Genomic DNA, 18,702 nt, shown 5'->3' with positions numbered 1-18,702 from the left:
CTCCGGAAGTTAGCACCCTCTTCAGTTTGTCTCTCTTGACCTGAAATTTCCCTGTGAGGTGCCTGAGCATGGTTCACCCCTCGTGCTGTGTGCCCATTGGGCTCTCCTGTCCCCACACCCGCCTCTCTGGTTCTAGGACATTACTTGAATGAAGTCTTTGATTTCCTGGTCTCTGTTAACTTTCTTTCCCCCCTTCCCTTTCTTGGTTTCTCTCAAATGGTAATTCTCCGTTTCATTTTTTTTTTTCCCTTTTGTTATCCTTTGGCTCTGTCTTCCGGACATTCTCTTACCGTCTGTCCTTTGTATCTAGTGTTCCCTTACTTCCGTCCCAGTTTGGCTTTCCAAACGAGTTTGTCTTTTTACTCTGTGCGTGTGTGCCTCTTTTTCTTCTTCTTAGACTCCTCCCTGTTCCTGTTTTCAGCTATACCGTCATCTTCTGTCTCTGGGACTGTGACCGACAGTTTGCAGATTCTCGAGTGTATTTTTCCCTAACTTGTGTCTCTCCCTTACAAGATGTTCTCTTCTGTCTGTAGATTCTGGTCCGGGTTTTCCGTCTTAGGTGCCTGTCTCAGACATGAGGCGATCTCTGGCCATGTGCTCCGAGATAGGGGTGGGGTGCCACAGAGCCGAGCTCTCTGTGTAGGAGCTGTGCTCGTGCCCTGGTGGGGTGATCTGGCTGTGCTGTGTCACTGCAGAGCCCCTCGTATCAGCCCCTTCCGGTCTTTTCCTCAGCCTGTTAAAATTCCAGGACAGTCCTTTGTACTATGTTGGCTTCTTGCTGCTGGGGAATGGGAAAGGAGGAATGGAAGAAGTTCAGCAGTACTGTTTCGCACTCTCTTTCCTCTGGGGTACCCGTGCCTTCAGCTCAGTCCACACCACTGTTTTCACCTTCTCTGGAGAATAAGCCCTTAATTTTCTGCAAATGGTTCCTCCTTCTTCTTCTCCTCCCCCTCTTCCCCCCCTTCCCCCCCTTCCCCCTCCTCTCCCTCCTCTCCCTCCTCCCCCTTCCCCTCCCCCTCCAGTGTTTGTTTATTTTTGAGAGAGAGAGGAGCGGGGGAGGTGCAAAGGGAGAGGAAGACAGAGAATCCAAAGCAGGCTGGGAGCTGTCGTCACAGAGCCCGATGCAAGGCTCGAGCCCACGAGCTGTGAGATCATGACCTGAGCCGAAGTCTGACACTCAACTGACTGAGCCACCCAGGCACCTCTGCAAATTGCTTCTTAAACAGACTTTTTTATCTTTCCTCTTCACATTCAGCCCCATGTTTACCCTTCCCCCCCACTTCTAGAAATGTCTTGTATTAGCACTTTGTCAGCTGTTGGCCAGTTGTCCCGTTTGAATGAGATTGTATTTTGGTGTTGTGCACCTGCAGCCCAGAAGGAAACTCTCTCAGGTCTGTCTTGTTGCTCGCCAGTGATTGGCCTGCTTCTTGGCTTCTAGAATTTTGTCGTCTTGTCCCCTCTCTCACTCCCTTTCTTTCTCAAGGGTGATGCTGCTAGAATTTTTAAAATTGGTGTTTCAACGGGACTCAGAGGATGCGAGCGTAAATGAATGTGTTCAGTCTGTCACCTTGAAGTGGAAGCCCTTTAAAGGTTTTCTCAGTACCTATTTCAGGTTGCAGAGGGTTCCTGGGTCACTGTCCTCAGCACTGGCTGGGCTGCGGTCACTCCTGGGATGGGAGCAGCTTAGGACGCATTCCAGTGGGATGTGTGTCGTCATTCAGGGCCCTGCTGCCTCTGGGCCTCTATCTCGTGGCCTGATGGAGCCTCCGGGAGAGGGCTGAAGGCGGAGCCGCAGTCGGTGCAGACTCAGTACCCCCAGTTTTGCTTAGCCTTGGCCCACTTTCTCATCCTCCCCCAGTCTGTCCAATTGCTGGTGCCAGAGGGGGGCTGGCCTTCACTACCATCTCCTCAGCCGATGGGGTGTCCGGGAGTTCCGTCTCCTGGAACACGCAGGAGATGGAATCCGCTTACCTGATGCTTCTTTCTGGGCTTGGGGCTAATCCACATTCTTGACCCACGCCAGTGGGGCACTTCCTTCCTGTCCGTGTTCCCTTGTTTTTCTTGGAATTCGCCCGCTTGTTCCCAGTTCTCACTTCTTGTCCTTTTCTACAAAGCAAGCATTCATGGATGCGACTCTCAAAGGAGGAGTGGCACCCGCCAGTGTCTTCTGTGCTCCTAACTCCTGCGCTGGCCTGGGAGCCAGTCTCTTGTTTGGATGGCCTTTCTGGGGATTCTGCATCGGTTGTCGAGTGTTTCCCGAAGCTGCCTAGCTTCCGCCCTAAGCACGGTTGGTAAACGTTCATTCTTAGCGGCTCTGCGTCTGCCCTGACCCCTGCCGTTGACGTCCAGCTGTAGGCGGGCGGTCCTGCGCTGGGGAACTGTGCTGTTGGAGAAAAAGAAATGTGACCAACGTAACAGGTGGAAACGGAGGCTCCTACGTCTTGCCCGTGCGTCGTCTGTTTTGCTCTGGGATGGGGAGTGGTGACCGGGCGGTTCCCCAGACTTCTGTGCGTCTGTCCCTGTGACACTTCCATTCTTACCATTCACTTCACTGTACTTGTGTGAAAATGTTGGAGGGGTGAAGTCATTAATAGTTGGGATCTTTTTTCTGCCTCATCAAAAGCACTCTCTCTGTGGAGAAACCATTTGGCAAAGACCAAAACATTTTTTCACTGGGAGAATAACTTTTGGTTACTGTGAAAATATTTATGGGGTTTCTTTGTTTTCCTAAAGCTGTCCCAAACCTTTGGAACGTTGATGGAGAAGTTGCAGTCACTGAGCAGAAGCCGGGAGAAGTCGCCGAGGAGCTGGCGAGCTCCTACGAGAGAAAGCTCATCGAGGTAAGGCTGGCTGTCCCTGTGCGTTTACCCCCATGGTGGCTGCTTCATGGACTTCCCGGAAACAGGTCCAACCTGTCACACAGATGGTAGCAGAGCAATCAGATCCTACCCCCCCTTCCCCACCAACAAGGCAAAACACAAAATGGTGAAAGCATTGTGCTTGGTGAAGAAAACCTAGAGCGGGTTCTTCGAAAATATTTAATTAGGAAGTCTTGGTGCCTGTGGCAAGGAAGGAGAGAAAACGAAAATGTGATGTTAAAAGTAAGCAAACAAATGGACCCTTGGATTTGGAGATTACAGACAGGAGAGAATATGACAAACGACTTTGTGCTCAGCAGTGCGCACACGTGGATGAGATGGTCTCTTTCCGAGGATAACATGGATTATCCACATGAATGGAAGACGAGGCCAGCTTGCCTGCAGGGCACCAAACAACCGGGAGAAAGTTGTGAACATAGAGGGGGTCCCTAGGAGATAGCAAAGCTGGATGCTTTTATGGCCATTTTGCTCTTTGTGCTTCCTTAAAGCATCATCTCTGTCTTTATGTCCACGTGTCTGTATCTTGGTTCAAATGTGCATTATGCCAATATCAAAAAATCACAAAGACGGCATAAAAAATCTATAATCCACATTAAAATGGGACTTATTTAGAATTTCAAGGATGGCTTAATGTTAGGAAATCAGTCAAGTCAGCTTATTAATAATTAAAGGTGAAACACCAGATAGTGATCTTGATTGGTATTAAAAAGTGATTTGATAATGTTCATCATCTCTATCTATATCTAACAAAAATACTTTTCATTGATGTAGAGTTGATATATAATGTTTCAAGTGTACAACGTAGTTGTTATGCCCAGAATTCGTGATCCCCAAAGACCACTAGGGAGCCGAGTCCGATGCAAAAGCAAAGAGCCTTTATTCGAGCTAGCTCGAGCTCAATCCCCTACCTGCACCGACGCAGCGGTGAGATACCAGGGAAAGAGAGCGAGTTTCAAAAGGACAAAGGTTTTATTGGGGCCTGGGGGCAGTTGGTGAGGTAATGGCTATGGCCTCAGCCGATTGGCTGGGGAAGGGTCCTGGGGAAGGGTCCGAGTCCTGTTAGGCAGGTGGGGGGGGGGGTTACTCAAGGGGAGGAGGTGTGGTCAAGGTGAAGGACACAGAACAAGATGGAGTCGGCTGGCGTAGGCCCGCCCTTTCAGTAGTGAGTTGACAGCTCTATGATAAAAATATTCCTGATAAAGAATAAAGGCGGGCACCTGGGTGGCTCGTTGGTTAAGCCTCTGACTCTTGACTTGGCTTTGCTCATGATCTCCCGGTTCGTGAGTTTGAGCCCCATGTCAGGCTCTGCACTGACTGTGCGGAGCCTGCTTGGGATTCTTTCTCTTCCTCTCTCTCTGCCCTTCCCCCTCTCATGATTTCTCTCTCTCTCTCTCTCTCTCTGTCTCTCTCAAAATAAATAAACTTAAAAAGAAATCTTTAGGGGCGCCTGGGTGGCGCAGTCGGTTGGGCGTCCGACTTCAGCCAGGTCACGATCTCGCGGTCCGTGAGTTCGAGCCCCGCGTCAGGCTCTGGGCTGATGGCTCGGAGCCTGGAGCCTGTTTCCGATGCTGTGTCTCCCTCTCTCTCTGCCCCTCCCCCGTTCATGCTCTGTTTCTCTCTGTCCCAAAAATAAATAAAAAACGTTGAAAAAAAAAATTAAAAAAAAAAAAAAGAAATCTTTAAAAAAATTAAAGGGACTTCTCTGATAGGATAAACTTTTTTTTTTTTTTTTTTAATAAGAAACCATTAATTGTCACCGTACTCAGTGGTAAAGCTGGAGGGCTAAGTTTTCAATTAGGTAACTCATATGTAAAATATATACTGTATAAGTGCATATCTATGTTGTATATGTTGTGGTCACATGGTGATAGTATTTATCAGAAGTCATGCACATATACACCTATAAGTATACAACTCTACTTGTAGTACTTTGTGAATATTCTACGGTGTGTTTTATTTTGGGAATCAGGAAAATACCCATTGTTACCCTGGAGACATGCCTGACCTTGAGGCAGGGTCTTTGAGGAGGAGCCCCTAGGCTCATCTCTGCTTCCGCTGACAGCCTTGTGGTCTGTTTCATTGTGGTGCTAATGAAATCTAAAGAAGGGAGGTGAGAAACAATTTGAATTCTAACTCAAGGGAGCTCAAAGGGGAAAGAGCTGGGGTCTTAGCACAATAGGCTGATAGGGGAAGAGTTCCAAACCAGGATGGAAGGGCCTGAGGAGACTGTCCCCTCAGGGCCTCTCGTCACCCCAACGCCTATCCTTGAAGCCCTATTCAGGGGGGTCGTTGACCAGAGTTGGCTGCTGGTGCTCTCAGGTGCTGGGCCATCAGTGCCTTCCCAGAAAGCCTGGGTGGAGAGGCGAATGGGCCCCCTTCCTTCAGGATTGTGGTAGCCTGTGTGTTTGTCTCCCCCAGGACCTCGAGTCCCCGGAAGGCAGAGACCATCTGTTCTCATCTGTGTATACCCAGCTACCGTTTATCGGCAAGTGGTAATGCGAGTATTTTTAAGTTCTCCTAGGACAGGCATGTCTCTGGTTCGTTGAATGAATGAAGAGCTCTTGAGCTCAGAACGGTGGCAGGGTTCTTCTCAGAGTGGAAGTGGGTTGGTAGCTTGTGTCCCTTCAGGAAAACCAGGGCCGAGTGTTGAGTTGTAAGGACTTGGTCAGACCTGCTCACATTGCGGAGATTAGTGCTCCTGTCCCCTGACTCCTTTGAGCATGCTCAGCCCCAGGCCTGAGGCAGCGATCCACCTGTAGGTTCGTCCGGCCGGAGAGCTGACCTGCTTTTTGGTAACTCTGGCTGTGAAGGCTCGAGAAGACCTTGGCTGGCTGCTTGGCCCACTGAGCGAAGCACCGTAGTTCATTTGTTCCGTGGGACAGTAGTTGCTTGATCTGGTGTTTGGTGGGTTCCTGCTTTCTGCATAGGAAACGGCAAGGACGAAGGTCCTGCCCAGGGAGAGAACAGGCAGGTTCTAGGACCAGAAAGGAGACCCTCATGTCTGGAACAGAGCAGACATGTGGAGAGATGTAGCGCTGTGGCTGCTGAAGTCGGTGGGCCAGATGACAGTGCTTGGGAGGCTGTGTGTGGCCGTGCCACCACCTGCTTTGACTGTGACAGAGTCTCCCCATCTCCCTGAACGGAGTTAGTGACGTGCAGGGAAGGTGGCGGTGGGGTGCGCTTGCGTTGTCGTTCTCGTTAGCTGCTGCGTCGGAGGGGGTGGTGGTCGGGGGCTAAGAATTGGTCTCGTCAGCCTTAACTTCCTGTCTCGTGGTCTGCAACCTCCTTACTCCAGGACCAGTAATAGAGTTGGTGGCCATGGCGGAGGAGCGGGGAGGGACGGGAGCTTGGAGCAGAGGTGGTCCTCCAAAGGCATTCGGTCCCCCAGACTGATTTTTCGTTATGTTTCTGATGGCACAGGGAGGTCCGTGTGTCAGTGATCTTTCGTCCGTGGCATCTCTTTACCCCAAGACTTTTGCCGAACCCTTTAGGTTACCAGTAATTGAGTGCTTTTCAATGTTCTTTGTGATGCTTGTCTGTCATTTCATTATGGTTGGTTGTTACCAAGGGGTTCTAAACACGTGTCTGTGTGAAGTAATGAAAGCATGTGGGGAAAGAGTTGATGCACTTCCTTAATTTCAGGAGCAGAGGGAGAAGCGACCTTCCATTTTAAATAATAGGACTGTTTGAAGAACCCCAACAACTGAGTTACTTTTTCGTGATTCGTTCCAGTGAGAAGGGAGTTCCTGAACATTCTTTTCCTAGATGTCTCTCAGCGTTGAAGCCGCCTCGTCCACCCGTGCACACTGCATACACATCAGTGCTCAGTGACCTGGATCCCACACCCCTGGCAGCTCAGGACCCAAAGTCAACACCGTGAGTCGCCTTTTAATGGCTGGAGAGCATCAGGGACCAAAGACTGGCAATCGAGAGATGGTTCTTGACACCCTGTGATGGTTAACTTTTGAAAGCAAGAAGGAAGGGAGAATGCTGGCAGGTGTAGGCTCACCTGGCGAGGAGGGAGAACACGAATATAAAAACACCGATTATTTGCCAGCCACTGTGATACTCACAGCTCGCTGTTGGGTGCACGCTTCTTTCCGGGCCACGCGCTAAGAAAGCCTTTACGTGGATGAACTCATGTGATCCTCAGCAGACTTCGTCAAGGAGGAAGCTGTTCACAGCTGTTCAACTTTGAGAAGTTGAGGAACGTGCCCAAGATTTTTCGGCTTGCTAGGCAGCAGAGCTGGATTCCAATCACCCAGGCCGCCCAGCACGAGAGCGCACACCTGTAATCTGTCTGCCACGCTCTGGAAGGCCGCTCTCACGGGAGAAACAGAGGCTGGGCCTGACCGAACAGAAGGGGTGGTCCCTGGTCGTGTTGGAGAGAATGTGTGGAGGGAGGAAAACAAGCGGTAGAAAACAGGGATGGTACGGCGCCCGCCGTTCACAGCGGTGCTGCGGGGAGGGCACACCGCGCACCCTTCCTTAGTTGCGGCAGCAATTACCTGCTTCTGTAGTGAGTGGAATAGAGCCCCAGGCTGGGAGCTCCTCGAGGGAACCGTAGATGTTTTCTTTTTAACTGCTTGTTAATTGCCGGACGTGTTTCCAGCATACAGTAGGAGCTCCCTAAATAGTAAGCCGAATGACGGTCTCTCGAGCGGAATCAGCCGTTCACTGCGAAGTTTGTAGAAAGTGGTAGATGTGACTTAATGAAGCCCTGGGTTGCGAGGGTGTCATACGGAGCACTGCTATAGCTCAGGAGGGATATGTGATGAGAGGAAACAAGAGTTCTTCAGGGGAGGCAGACTTGTTTCTGGCCCTCAATTTCAGGAGGAATTTGAGCCTGGAGAGGACACTGAGGGACAGACAGACAGACCGTTCCAACTCCTATAGCACGTGTTTATTGAGGACCTTCTAAGTGTCCAGCCCCTTCTTCCTTCCTTCCTCCTCCTCTCGTGGCCTTCCCATCTCTGGGAGCCGTATGGCTGATGGTTCCAGGAGGTGGTCATAGAAGATGTGAGTTGAGGCAGAGACGCCTCTCAAATGGCATTTACTTCCCTGGATTGCATTTTCCTTCTTTCCTGGTGGCGTCTTTGATGTCTCACGGGTGGGTACCACTGGTTCCTCATTGCCCCCGGGCTTGGTCCTGGGTCACAAGGATGAGGAAGAGCTCAGGCACCTTATGGGAGCTTCTAGAATGTGCCTCCCTTTTTTTCCATTACTGTTAGTAAGGACGCTTGAAATTGCTTTTGTAAACTTCGTATCTATCTTGAGGATCTAGCCATGAGGAGCAGTTGATTTGTGCTCACCAAGGGTCTTGAGGGTAAAAGACAATGGATGCGTCCAAGGAAGATGTGTTCTAAAAGTCTGCTTTACCTCCTTTAAGGACAGTTCCTTCAGTTTAGAGTCCTTTGTAGAGGTTTCCCGGTTCTTTTCCGCCAGGTATGTCAAGAAGAGTGTAAAATGTCTGTGGCATTTGACTTTGTTCCTGCATTCCTTCAGCCCCTCCTTCTCCAGCTTTGTGGCCTGCAGACCACACCTGTCCCCCATCAGAGAGACGGAGCACAGGTTGTCACTCCCTGCCGTGTGTTCCGGGGCGCTCCTGTCCTCTCTAAGTCCTCATTTCTCTGTCAGTAAAATGCAGCCAGTGATACAAACGGGTAGGGCTAATTTGAGGAGGCATCTTCGGGCCTTCTTTTCTCCCTTCTGGTTTTTGTTTTGTTTTGTTTCGTTTTGAGGGTTGACCTCGGCACAGCTTGCTTTCACGGAGGGGAGAAAAGCCAAGTCCTCTGCCCTTCCTTGGCACGGGGGCGGGAGGGTGCCTGAGCCAAGGCAGAGGGGCTTTAACTCTTGCGTGAACAGCAGCGGGGCGTGGGAGGCCCCTTCATTCAGAAGCGGCTGCCTGTGTGCTCTCCGCATTCCCGTTGAACTTGGCAGCACTATTCTGGGTCCGGTCCTTTACCGGAGCCCGTTTTCTCCCACTTCTCTGTTCACAGTGATGATTTCTCAGTAGTTTAGAGTCTGTTTCTGTTACTTACCTTCAAAGTACCCCAGCTCATAAGGAGCTGTATATATGCAGTTGACCCTTGAGCAGCCGTGTGGGTCCACTTACATGGGGATTTTATCCAGTAAATACGGTATAGTACTGTAAATGGAGTTTTCTTTTAACATTCTTTATTGTAAGAATACAGGATATAACATACACCGTACGTGTTAATTGGGTATGTTATCGGTGAAGCTTCTGGTCGAGAGTCAGCCATTAGCAGTTAAGTTTTGGGGGAGTCGGAAGTTACATGCAGATTTTTGACTGTGCGAAGGTCACGCCTGTAATGTCCACGTCGTTCAAGGTCACCTGTGTGTGTGTATTAGCAGTAGATGACATTTCCGTTCATTTCCCCTTACAGTCTCTGCTTGCCAGGCCTCCTTTATACCTCCCTTCTCTGTACCCAAGTTGGTTTTTTTAAAAAAATTTTTTTTAACGTTTATTCGTTTTTTTGAGAGACAGAGACAGAGCGTGAACGGGGGAGGGGCAGAGAGAGAGGGAGACACAGAATCGGAAGCAGGCTCCAGGCTCCGAGCTGTCAGCACAGAGCCCGACGTGGAGCTCGAGCCCACGGACCGTGAGATTGTGACCCGAGCCAGCGTCAGACACTTAACCAACTGAGCCACCCCCACTCCCCTCCGTACCCAACTTCTGAGGTATGGCCCTGCATCCCTGCTGTTAAATCGCCGGTTCACCTGCTTCAGAACTGCCAGCCCCTCCTCTCTGCAAACAGGTTTTTACTTCCTCCCGTGTGTCAGGACTCAGCTAGCTTTTGATTGATTTCTCAAATTATAGGATACTTATCATTTACTGTGTGAGTGTAGTTGGTCCCTGAATTTTTGCTCATGGGTGAAATAAATGGTATATTAGCAACATTTATTCTCATTATAATGGCAGGTTACTATTAATGGAAAAGTAAGCTGCAGCTGGCTAAAAAAAAACACATTCATAGCCACATGCTGGAGATAATGGAAAAGTTCCCTGAGGCGACCTGGACCTTGGGAACGGTCAGACCGCCAGCACTTGATTCATAAATTGGCCCTAGTGGCATCAGGCCATCTTGATGGATCTGAGAGTCCTTTTTATACGAAAGAAGGATGATGAAGTTTGCAGTGGAGTACCAGATTCCATGTAAGGACTCAGGGTGAAGAACCCTGAGCTGAGATCTACATGAGACCTCTGCTCCTAATGAAAAATAGGGTGTGAGTTTGTTTTTGTTATTTTAGTCACAAGGTGCTGAGTGATTAAGACCAGGCTCTCCCCTCGTGGTGGGGCGTGGAAATGTTTTCTCAGAAAGTAAGACCGTTGAAGTGTTGTCACCTATGAGTGAAACCTGGCAAGGAGTTCTCTTTTCTGGAGGGGTAGGTGTAATTCTCACTAAAATGTGAATGACAGACAAGACTAAACCTCTAAGGACTTCTCTAAATCTTTTTATTTTGGAGACGTGGCAACATGTACAAAACCCAGAATAGTCTCATGAGCCTGTGTGTCCCCATCTCCTGGCTTCAATAGTGACCCACCTCTTCACCACTCTCGCGTCTTCTTTGTCCCAGTCTCCTGCGCAGTCTTTCACGGTATTGTGAAGCAAACTCAAGATTTCATGTAACTTCATTCCCACTTATTCCAGAATGTATTTGTAAAAGGTAAGAGGTTTTAAAATGCACACACACACACAGTCCCGGTGAATCTCAGATGGGAATATCGGAGAGAGGAACTTCTGTGAACGGAGCACCTTTCAGAGGGCCCCTTGCTTCCGGATCCCCCTCCTCGGGGCAGAAGGAGCCTGGGAGAGGAAGCTTAGCCTCTAGTTCGTTGAGGACCGCCCAGCTTGGGTCTTGTCTTCCTCTGTGCCCCTTGCTTCTGTCAGACATTGATTACAGCTGCTACTGACCATGGCTGTGTCTCCAGCACAGCCACACTGGCCCTGCGCTGGGAGCGCTGGGAACTGAGGAGTTCAGAGAGGAGTGACCGGGGCTTACGAAGTTTCCACCAGCGCCCTGGGCCTCCCGGCCTCCCGTGTGTTGATGAATGAGCTCATTCCCTGATGATGACCTCAGAAGAGACAGGCTGTCTCCCACAGGCGGCTCTGCCGGTAGTCGTTAAAAGGGTGTTTGTGCTGTGGATTCTTCACATGTATTTAAGAGTAGGCAGGACAACACATGAGCTTCTGCGTACGGTCCGTGAACCTCCACCCTTGTGAACTCGCGTGGCCAGTCTTGCTTCGTCCGTGTATCTTTCCACTTCCCCATCTTCTCCTTGTGTTGGAAGCAAATCCAAAGGATGGCCTGATTTCATCCCAAAGTATTTTAATCTCTTATAAAACATAGGGTTTCCCCTTTTTTAAAAAGGAAAAACAGCCTACGCATATCACTATCCTACCTACAAGTCAGCAATAGTTCCTTAATATCATCAAGTCTCTGGTGAGTGTTCAGATTTCCAGTCCAGACACATGTTTGACTCATGTCCAGATAGGATCCATCCACATACTGTGATTGGTTCATAGACCCCTAAGGTCTCTCAAACTACAGGTTTCCCACCTGTATCTTCCCTGGCCCCCTTGTTTTACTTGTAATTTATTGAAGAAACTGGAGAATTTCTCCCACCAGTGTTTTTGAGGGCTTATTATGTACTTTGATTTTTCAAATTATAGGATGCTTATCGTTTATCGTATGAATGTAGTCATTCCCTGAATTTTGCTCATGGGTGAAATAAATGGCATATTAGCAGCATTTATTCTCATTATGATGGCAGGTTACTATTAATGGGAAGTAAGCTGAAGCATAAAGCTGGTAAGAACACTCTGTGATCTGTTTGGCTTCTGGTGACATTTATGTAAAGAAAAGCAGCCAATAATCTATGATAATGATGGTGACAGCAGTTAGCATCAATTGAGGGCTTACTCTCTTTCTAGGCGTGTGCTGATGGTGGCACCTTGGATTGTTTAATGTTTGGTACATCCTCACAGATGAGGAAACCAAGGCTTGGAGCAGAGAGCCCCGTCCGAGGTCACAGGACTTGTGTGCGAAGAGCCAGCACGCGACCCTGGCCGTCTGACTCCCACACCAGCGCTTTCGCTCTTAGGGCCTCCTGATGCCCAGCTAGGAGGAGCCGGGCCTTCCTGGCTGGCTCTCACTTGGCTTTTTCAGAGCCTGGGCCGTGAAGGCACTGGCCAGTGAGCCGGCCATCAGCTTGTCAGACCCGGGAGTTACGGCAGGGATGAGGAGGGGTCACAGAGATAAATTCTCACTGACACGCTCCATACCCACAAACAAACCTGAGTGCTTGCTCACACGGCGGGCGGCTCCTGGTGTCGGTCGTGCTCAGCAGATGTCCACAACCTGCTCCTGTGTGCACACGCTCCCCACCCAGTGCGACAAAGGAGGAGCTCCACTCTTCTCAGCGCCCCTTTTCACCGGGCGGGCCGGCTTTCTTCGCTCTGGCTCCCTGGTCTTTCGGGGGCACGTTGCCCTAGGCAGGGCATCGCCAGCTGCAGGTGACATCGGTGTCCCTGTGTGGCACGCGCACGCCCCAGTCTTGTTAGCGTCTGGCCTTGCCCATCTTCTGATTTCTCTGAGACCTTCGGGCCTCTCATTTCCCATGTCCTGGTGGAGTCACTGCCCTCTGGTGATGGTGACAAGCCCTGCGGTTGGCTCACTGTCTCCATTTGGCTGCCTTCCCGTTCTGTTGAAGTCTCATTTCTGGTTTTGTCTCTGATCTGGGAGTCTGGTGTCCTTGACAGTGAACGGATGAAACTTTCTTAGACACCAGGGAAAATGATCCACTCCTCCTTTTTGGGACGTAGATAAAAAAAAGTTGTAATTGGGGTGGCTGGTTTTGAGCTTTTCAGACCCACACTCTTTTGGGCCTGTTTTATATTTGCTTTCCTCCTTGAAGCGGGAAGTGGCTTCTTGGAGCTACTTCTGGGTCCTCAGAAGGAATCGTCTCTACAGAAGTGGGTACAGGAGGCATTGTCCTGTTGGGGTTGGGCTCAGTGTTGAGAATAGGCCAGGTGAAGGGACAGAAGTGTCCCACCCCAGGCCACCAGCCAGCCCACCAGTAGCATCTAGGAGGTATCCCTGGCAGAGTGGAGCTATAGCAGGTGGGGGTGGGGCCAAAGGCTGAGACGTGGAGGAGGGAGGGGTTGACTTTAATGCTCGAGGATGGAATGGTGAAAAACGGCTCTAGGCCGGGTTGGTCCAGTCTGTTTCCCTGCGTAAAACTCAAAATGGCTCACCTTTGCCTTTAGACGGATTTAGACGAAACGTGTTTTTAACATGTTCACACCGTAAGACCCTGTGTGTTACAGCTCGTGCCTTCTCTTTGAGACACAGGTCTCCCCTCCCTCAGCTTGTTTTAGTTCCCAGATGTGTGTGTTCTCCTCTCCAGACCTGCCCACAGGCTGCTCTTCACCCGAATCCCTGTTCTTTCTCCGTGCTCCCTCCCCATTTGCCCCGGCTGCTGCCTTGCATCCTTCAGATCTTCTCCCAGGAGCTTTCCCCGTCACCCGGCTGCCCTGCCCAAGGCCAGGTTCGGTTGGCCAGGTGTCTCGTCGCAGCCCTGTCTGCTATCCTTGTCGTGCGAGTGTCGTGTTGTGTGCTGGCCTGCCTGTGTCTTTGTTTCCCCTCCCCCTCATCCTCTTCCGTTGCCTTGTTCACAGTGCTTGTCCTGCCACCTGCCGTGACCCCTGCCACCTGGCCGGTGCTGGTGCTTGTCTCACAGAGGAGGCTTTTGGTTGCAGGTGGCGGGGACTCTGCTGTGTGTTTATCAGGCCTGGCCTGTGTCATTGCTGTCCTCCAGGACGAAGACGACTGGGGCCTTCCCTGTCTCCCTCCTGGTTTGGTCAGGACCCTGTGACGGCTGCTGGCCGTTGGGCTGTCAGTAGAAGTGGCGAGTGTCGTCCAAAGCTGAAGGCTGGAGTGGATTTTCTTCGCATTTCTCCTGTGGTGACCCTGGAAGCTGTGTGTTCTGTGTGGCGTGGCTACAGACAACACTAGCCTGGGTTCCCGAGTCGCTGCTTGGAGGGCGCGGTGCGGCACGGGCACGCCGCTGGGCCCCCTACAGGCTGGGTGAGAGCAGGAGCAGACCGGATCTGCCAGGCTTTGCTTGTTACTGTGTCAGAGCACCACCTACCCTGACTGTCCCCAGGAAGAGTATTCCTTGATCCCAGGGAGACACCGGCTTGAGGTGTGGCTGAATTGTGAGATGCGAGCTGTGTTACCAGGTGCCTGTTGCCCTCTGTCTGGCCCCCGCCTCTACCATTTCTGAGTTGGCATCATCTTCTGTGGATGTCCCCCTCTCCTCGGCCTGGTCATACATGGCTGTGATAACCCCTGGACAAATGTTCTTGTTTGAGGTTCCCATGCAGAGGAAAAAGCAAGAGTTTCCTTCCGTTCCCAGCAAGAGGCTTCAGCTGACTCGGATAGAGCCGGCTTAGATCCCACACTCCCTTTCCAGCCAGGATCTCACTCATGTGCTAGGCTAAGGGAGGGCCCTGTTCACACACGCAGGCGGAAGGCTGGGGAGAGGGGGCCCCACATGAAAACTGAGACCATTGCTAGACGGGAAATGGGTGCCAGAGAGGTGGATGCCAGCGTCCACGTCGGCGCTCAGTGAACGTTTGAATGAGTATATGAAAGAACAAACAACGTCTTGAGTTGCCAGCCGAGTCGGTACATAGATGAATGACCCTCGTCCTTGCCTTAGGGGCTCACAGCCTAGTGGCGGAGTCAAACCGTGATTTCCAGCAGCAAGGGGTCAGAGAACCAAAACGAGTACCATAGAGAAGAGAGGGTTAGCTGCGAGGTCTGGTGGTGGAGGGGACATGGTTTGGCCTAGCCCGGGCAAGATAACGCCAGCACTCTCCCATTTCTAAGCTGGGGCCTGCAGGCGGAGCAGGCATTCACCAGAGAGACAAAGGAAGGACGGTCCCGGCTGCGGGAGCAGTGTGTACAGGGGTCTGACCAGGTTGTCAGGAGGACACTGGCTGGCGGATGACGGAGGCAGAAGCCGAGCGTCCTTTATCAGCGCTGTATCCATTGGACACACCTGCTAGCGCCTTTTTCGCTGGCTCCGATTAAGATTTGTTTTTCCAAAAGTGGTACGATTGGAAAATGTTCTCTTCCCTTGGCCTTCTCCTCTCCTCCTGCCCCTCACACGGGCATCCGTGGGCTGTCACACGTCCCTCCTGCTCGCCGCTCTCGGCCCGTGACAGCAAGCCCCTCGCAGAGCCCGGCCGGCCGTCTCCAACCGTGCAGGAAGATGTCGTTTTCCGGGTTCGGGCGGTGGTGCCGAGAGACTTTGGTTTCTTAACATCGCTCTGCAGTTGGGTCCTGGGGGTCGACGCCTGAAGACGATCAGCTGGAGGGGGTTGCGGCCCTCTGGCTCGGGTGTGATTGGTCAACATTTTGTGCTAAGCGTTGTCTGAGGGGGCCCTGTCATTTTAGACGCGGGGCCCGGCTTCTAACAGCTTGATGTCATTGTTTGCTTTATCTAAAAGGAAGTAAAACCCTCTCTCCCCTGCCCATTCTCCACCACGGAGAGGCTGGTGCAGCACCGTGGCTCTGGGGATAGGTTTGCAACAGCCCGAGGTTCGACTGTCTTAGCTTTTGTGTAAGAATTGCTGCGGACGTCCGTGCCAACCGCTTTCCCATGTGGAACAGGTAGAAACCTTCCCCCAAAGTGCCTCACGCACCTGGAAATGGAGCCGTAAATGAATGAATGGTTAGGTGCAAATGAATACAGTTGATGGCACTTAATAGGCCCCTACTGTGTGTCAACAGCTGCACTGGGACATCCCACACACCCTCTCATTTAATCAGCATAGCCGGTCAGGAGACCCAGGCTCAGAGAGGTTGAGCAGACCCTCCCCAGTCACACCTCTGGGACGTGGCAGTGCTGACATCGGAACTCCGTTCCCATGCCGGTGGGGCGGGGGGGGGGGGGGGGGGAGGCTGTGATCCTGCCACCTCACCCTTCAGACGGTGCCTTTGTGTACGGAGGTGCCCCTGGGATTGGACGGCCGTCTTTGGAGGTTAAGCTTAGCATTCGTTTCCTGACACATTTTAGGACTGTCCTCTAGTGGAATACCTTTCTAAAATTCGAAATAGCCCCAAGACGGGAACGGGAGCGGCTTTGAGGTTTCTTGCCTCCTCCTTGCTCATTACAGTGCAAATTAATCAAATGAATTATGTAGCTCAGCTAATAACTCGCTTTGATCCAATAGCTCTGTAGAAAGAATGAGTGGAACATTTTTATTTAATCCACTTTGGGGGCGTAGTTGAGTGGATAAAAAAAAAAATAAAAGCACAGAGAATCCATTTTATCCATGAGTTTTCAGCCTTCCTGTTGTTTTGGGCGGGTGTCTTTCTTCATAATTGTTAAGGTCCTTGTCAGGCTGGCTAGCTTACATGTGTTCAGCGTTTATACTGTGTTGGGCATTTTTCTGAGCCCTTTGTGTCATTTGATGCTTAAAATCACTCCCTGTGGTGGTGTTACTGGGCCCCGCATTTTACGGGGGAGGAAACTGAGGCGTGGTGACACTATTCCCATTTCAGGTCCCACGGGTACTTGGTGGCAGAGTTGGGAGTTACATTCCAATCCCTGCTGGAAAGAATTGATTTTTGAATTTGAACTACAAGTGATGATGGAGGTGGTCTGTCCCTAGGTTGGCCAGAGTGTGAGGGTTCCAACATGGCCTGAGGCGTGTGCCCTGGCCGTGTTACCTAGCCTCTGGCTGCCTTGGCTGCCCCTGTTGATGGCCTGGGAAGAATCATTTCTTTTTTCTTTTTTTAATTTTTTTTTTTTTTAACATTTATTCATTTTTTGAGAGACAGAGCGTGAGTGGGGAAGGGGCAGAGAGAGAAGGAGACACAGAATCCGAAGCAGGCTCCAGGCTTCACGCCATTGGCACAGAGCCCGATGCGGGGCTTGAACTCAGGAGCTGCGAGATCATGACCTGAGCCGAAGTTGGACGCTCAACCGACTGAGCCACCCGGATGCCCCTGGGAAGAACCATTTCTGAGGCGTAGTGTTGAACGGGGATAGGCATCTCTTCACGCTCTTCCTCTTCTCCATAGGTGAGAGAAGGACTCTCTCGTCTCATTACCTGCTGGGGACAGACTGTGTCCCTCCTGCACGAGCAGCCTGAGCTCCAGCCGTCACAGAGCAGCTGTGGGTGTAGTCGTGCCGCGGGCCTGTCTCTGCTGATGGGCTGAGAGTGGCCCCAGCGTGCTTACTCAGGGACAGGGGGCCATCCCTGGTTTCTGTGGATGCACCGCTCAACCCGAGACCGGGAAAGACCCCGGTCCTCCTTTCTCTGCAGTCTGCGCGGGAATCTGGAAGGCTCTGGGCTCCCGCCACAGCTACTGCGCTGCTCCCTGAGAGCTGGTCCTGACTGCCTGCCCCGTCCTCTTCTAGGGGATGAGGACACACTTCCCCTCTGGGGAAATGCAGACCTTTCCATGGGCGGTGTCCCCAGGCCGGCCCCTGCCTCCCTTCTGGCTTGCCATCACACGGCCGAGGACTGCGCGTCCCTCCCGGAACCGCTCTGGGTCTCTCTGGGTCTCTGGATCCAGGCCCAGACAGGCGGGGCGCCAGGGAGGAGCTGGCTGTCCGTTCCCACCAGCTCATCGTCCACGTCTCCGGGCATTGACTAGACGGGGATGAAGAGCACTGCGGGGGAGGGGGGTGTGTCGGGGTCACTGTTCCCCCTAGGGCACCCACACCCGCCACGGGGCGCTGAGGTCCACGCCTGCTCGTCCCCCTGCGCCAGCCGCTAGTTGAGCTTTCCACGAGCCTGCTGTGTTAGAGCGCTTGCCGCTCGTGCTCTGGGCCACGCGCCTGAGCCCCTCTTCCTGCCAAACCAAGGGCGCTCGCTTGCGCAGTTGTCCGGCCCTTTGTCGGTTCTGCCGTTCACCAGACAGCTCTCTCGCACAGCTTCAGGCTGATCCCCCCCTCCCCGGCACCCTGCTTTCTCCGCGGCTTCCGCTGACGAAGGTGAAGGTCACCCCTGCAGCGGGTGAAGGAGGAGCTGAGCGAGCCCGGCTCCGTCTTCCTCCTCGGCGTGAGCCACCCGTTCTGGTTCCGGTGCCGCAGACTGCGCTTCGCGGGCGCCGGCCGTCCGCCACTTTGACGTGGTGACAGGAGCTTCCCGAAGTTCCTTCTCCCCTCCACGGAAACTTCGGACTGCCCCGGTTCACTTACGTCCCTGGGCCACGCAGGCAGCTCCGTCGCCGGTTACTGGAGCAGAAGAGGTTGAGAGTGGGCTTTGCTGAATTTTTCTTCTCCTCCACGTTGTCCAGGTGGCTTAAGAAAATTGATTTTGTTTTTTTTTTACATTTTAAAGATAAAAGAGGGAGACCAGCCTTACAGAAACTTTTTCTCCCACAAACTGCACCTTCTGTGTACCAGCTCTTTAACTTCCAGGTGCCTGAGAGTCACGCTTCTTGAAAACGAGTCTTTAAAACTCCCTTCCCCTCCTCGACATGAAACGTGTTTGGTGGGAACGATCCAATTCCCGCTCTGCAACACGGAGAAATTCTTTTCCCTTGGGGAAGAGAACTGAATTTAAATGCTGAAACATTACCCTTTTGTTTTCTTGAAAGATCTTTTCTGCTTTCGGTGGAAGAAGCTTTTAAAATTAATGGAAAATTCCTCTATCCCTTTGCTGTAGCTCAGGAGGAGAACAAGGTACTGGTTTCTCTGTCAGTAACGTAACTGCTGCCTTCCTGGGGTTTGAGGTTTGAATTGCTGCGGCGGCATATATTTTAAAGCAAGGTG

At 51.7% G+C, this 18,702-nt stretch overlaps 1 protein-coding gene across 4 annotated transcripts in view; it reads left to right on the top strand.

The window, feature by feature from the left end:
- The window catches only part of SNX29 (sorting nexin 29), a 497,953-nt gene that overhangs the window by 256,631 nt on the left and 222,620 nt on the right, over positions 1-18,702 (top strand). For all 4 annotated transcript variants that reach the window (XM_086691204.1, XM_086691206.1, XM_086691205.1 and 1 more), the window contains one exon: positions 2,734-2,840. In XM_086691204.1, coding sequence (XP_086547330.1) covers positions 2,734-2,840 — 107 coding nt within the window. The remainder of the gene's footprint in view (positions 1-2,733; positions 2,841-18,702) is intronic.

This window comes from Puma concolor, chromosome E3 (genome assembly GCF_028749965.1).
Source record: "Puma concolor isolate L17-30 chromosome E3, mPumCon1.1.hap2, whole genome shotgun sequence".
NCBI classification, from domain to species: Eukaryota; Metazoa; Chordata; class Mammalia; order Carnivora; family Felidae; genus Puma; species Puma concolor.
The sequence above is the reverse complement of the archived record's forward strand: the minus strand, read 5'-3'. Positions and strand labels throughout refer to the sequence as shown.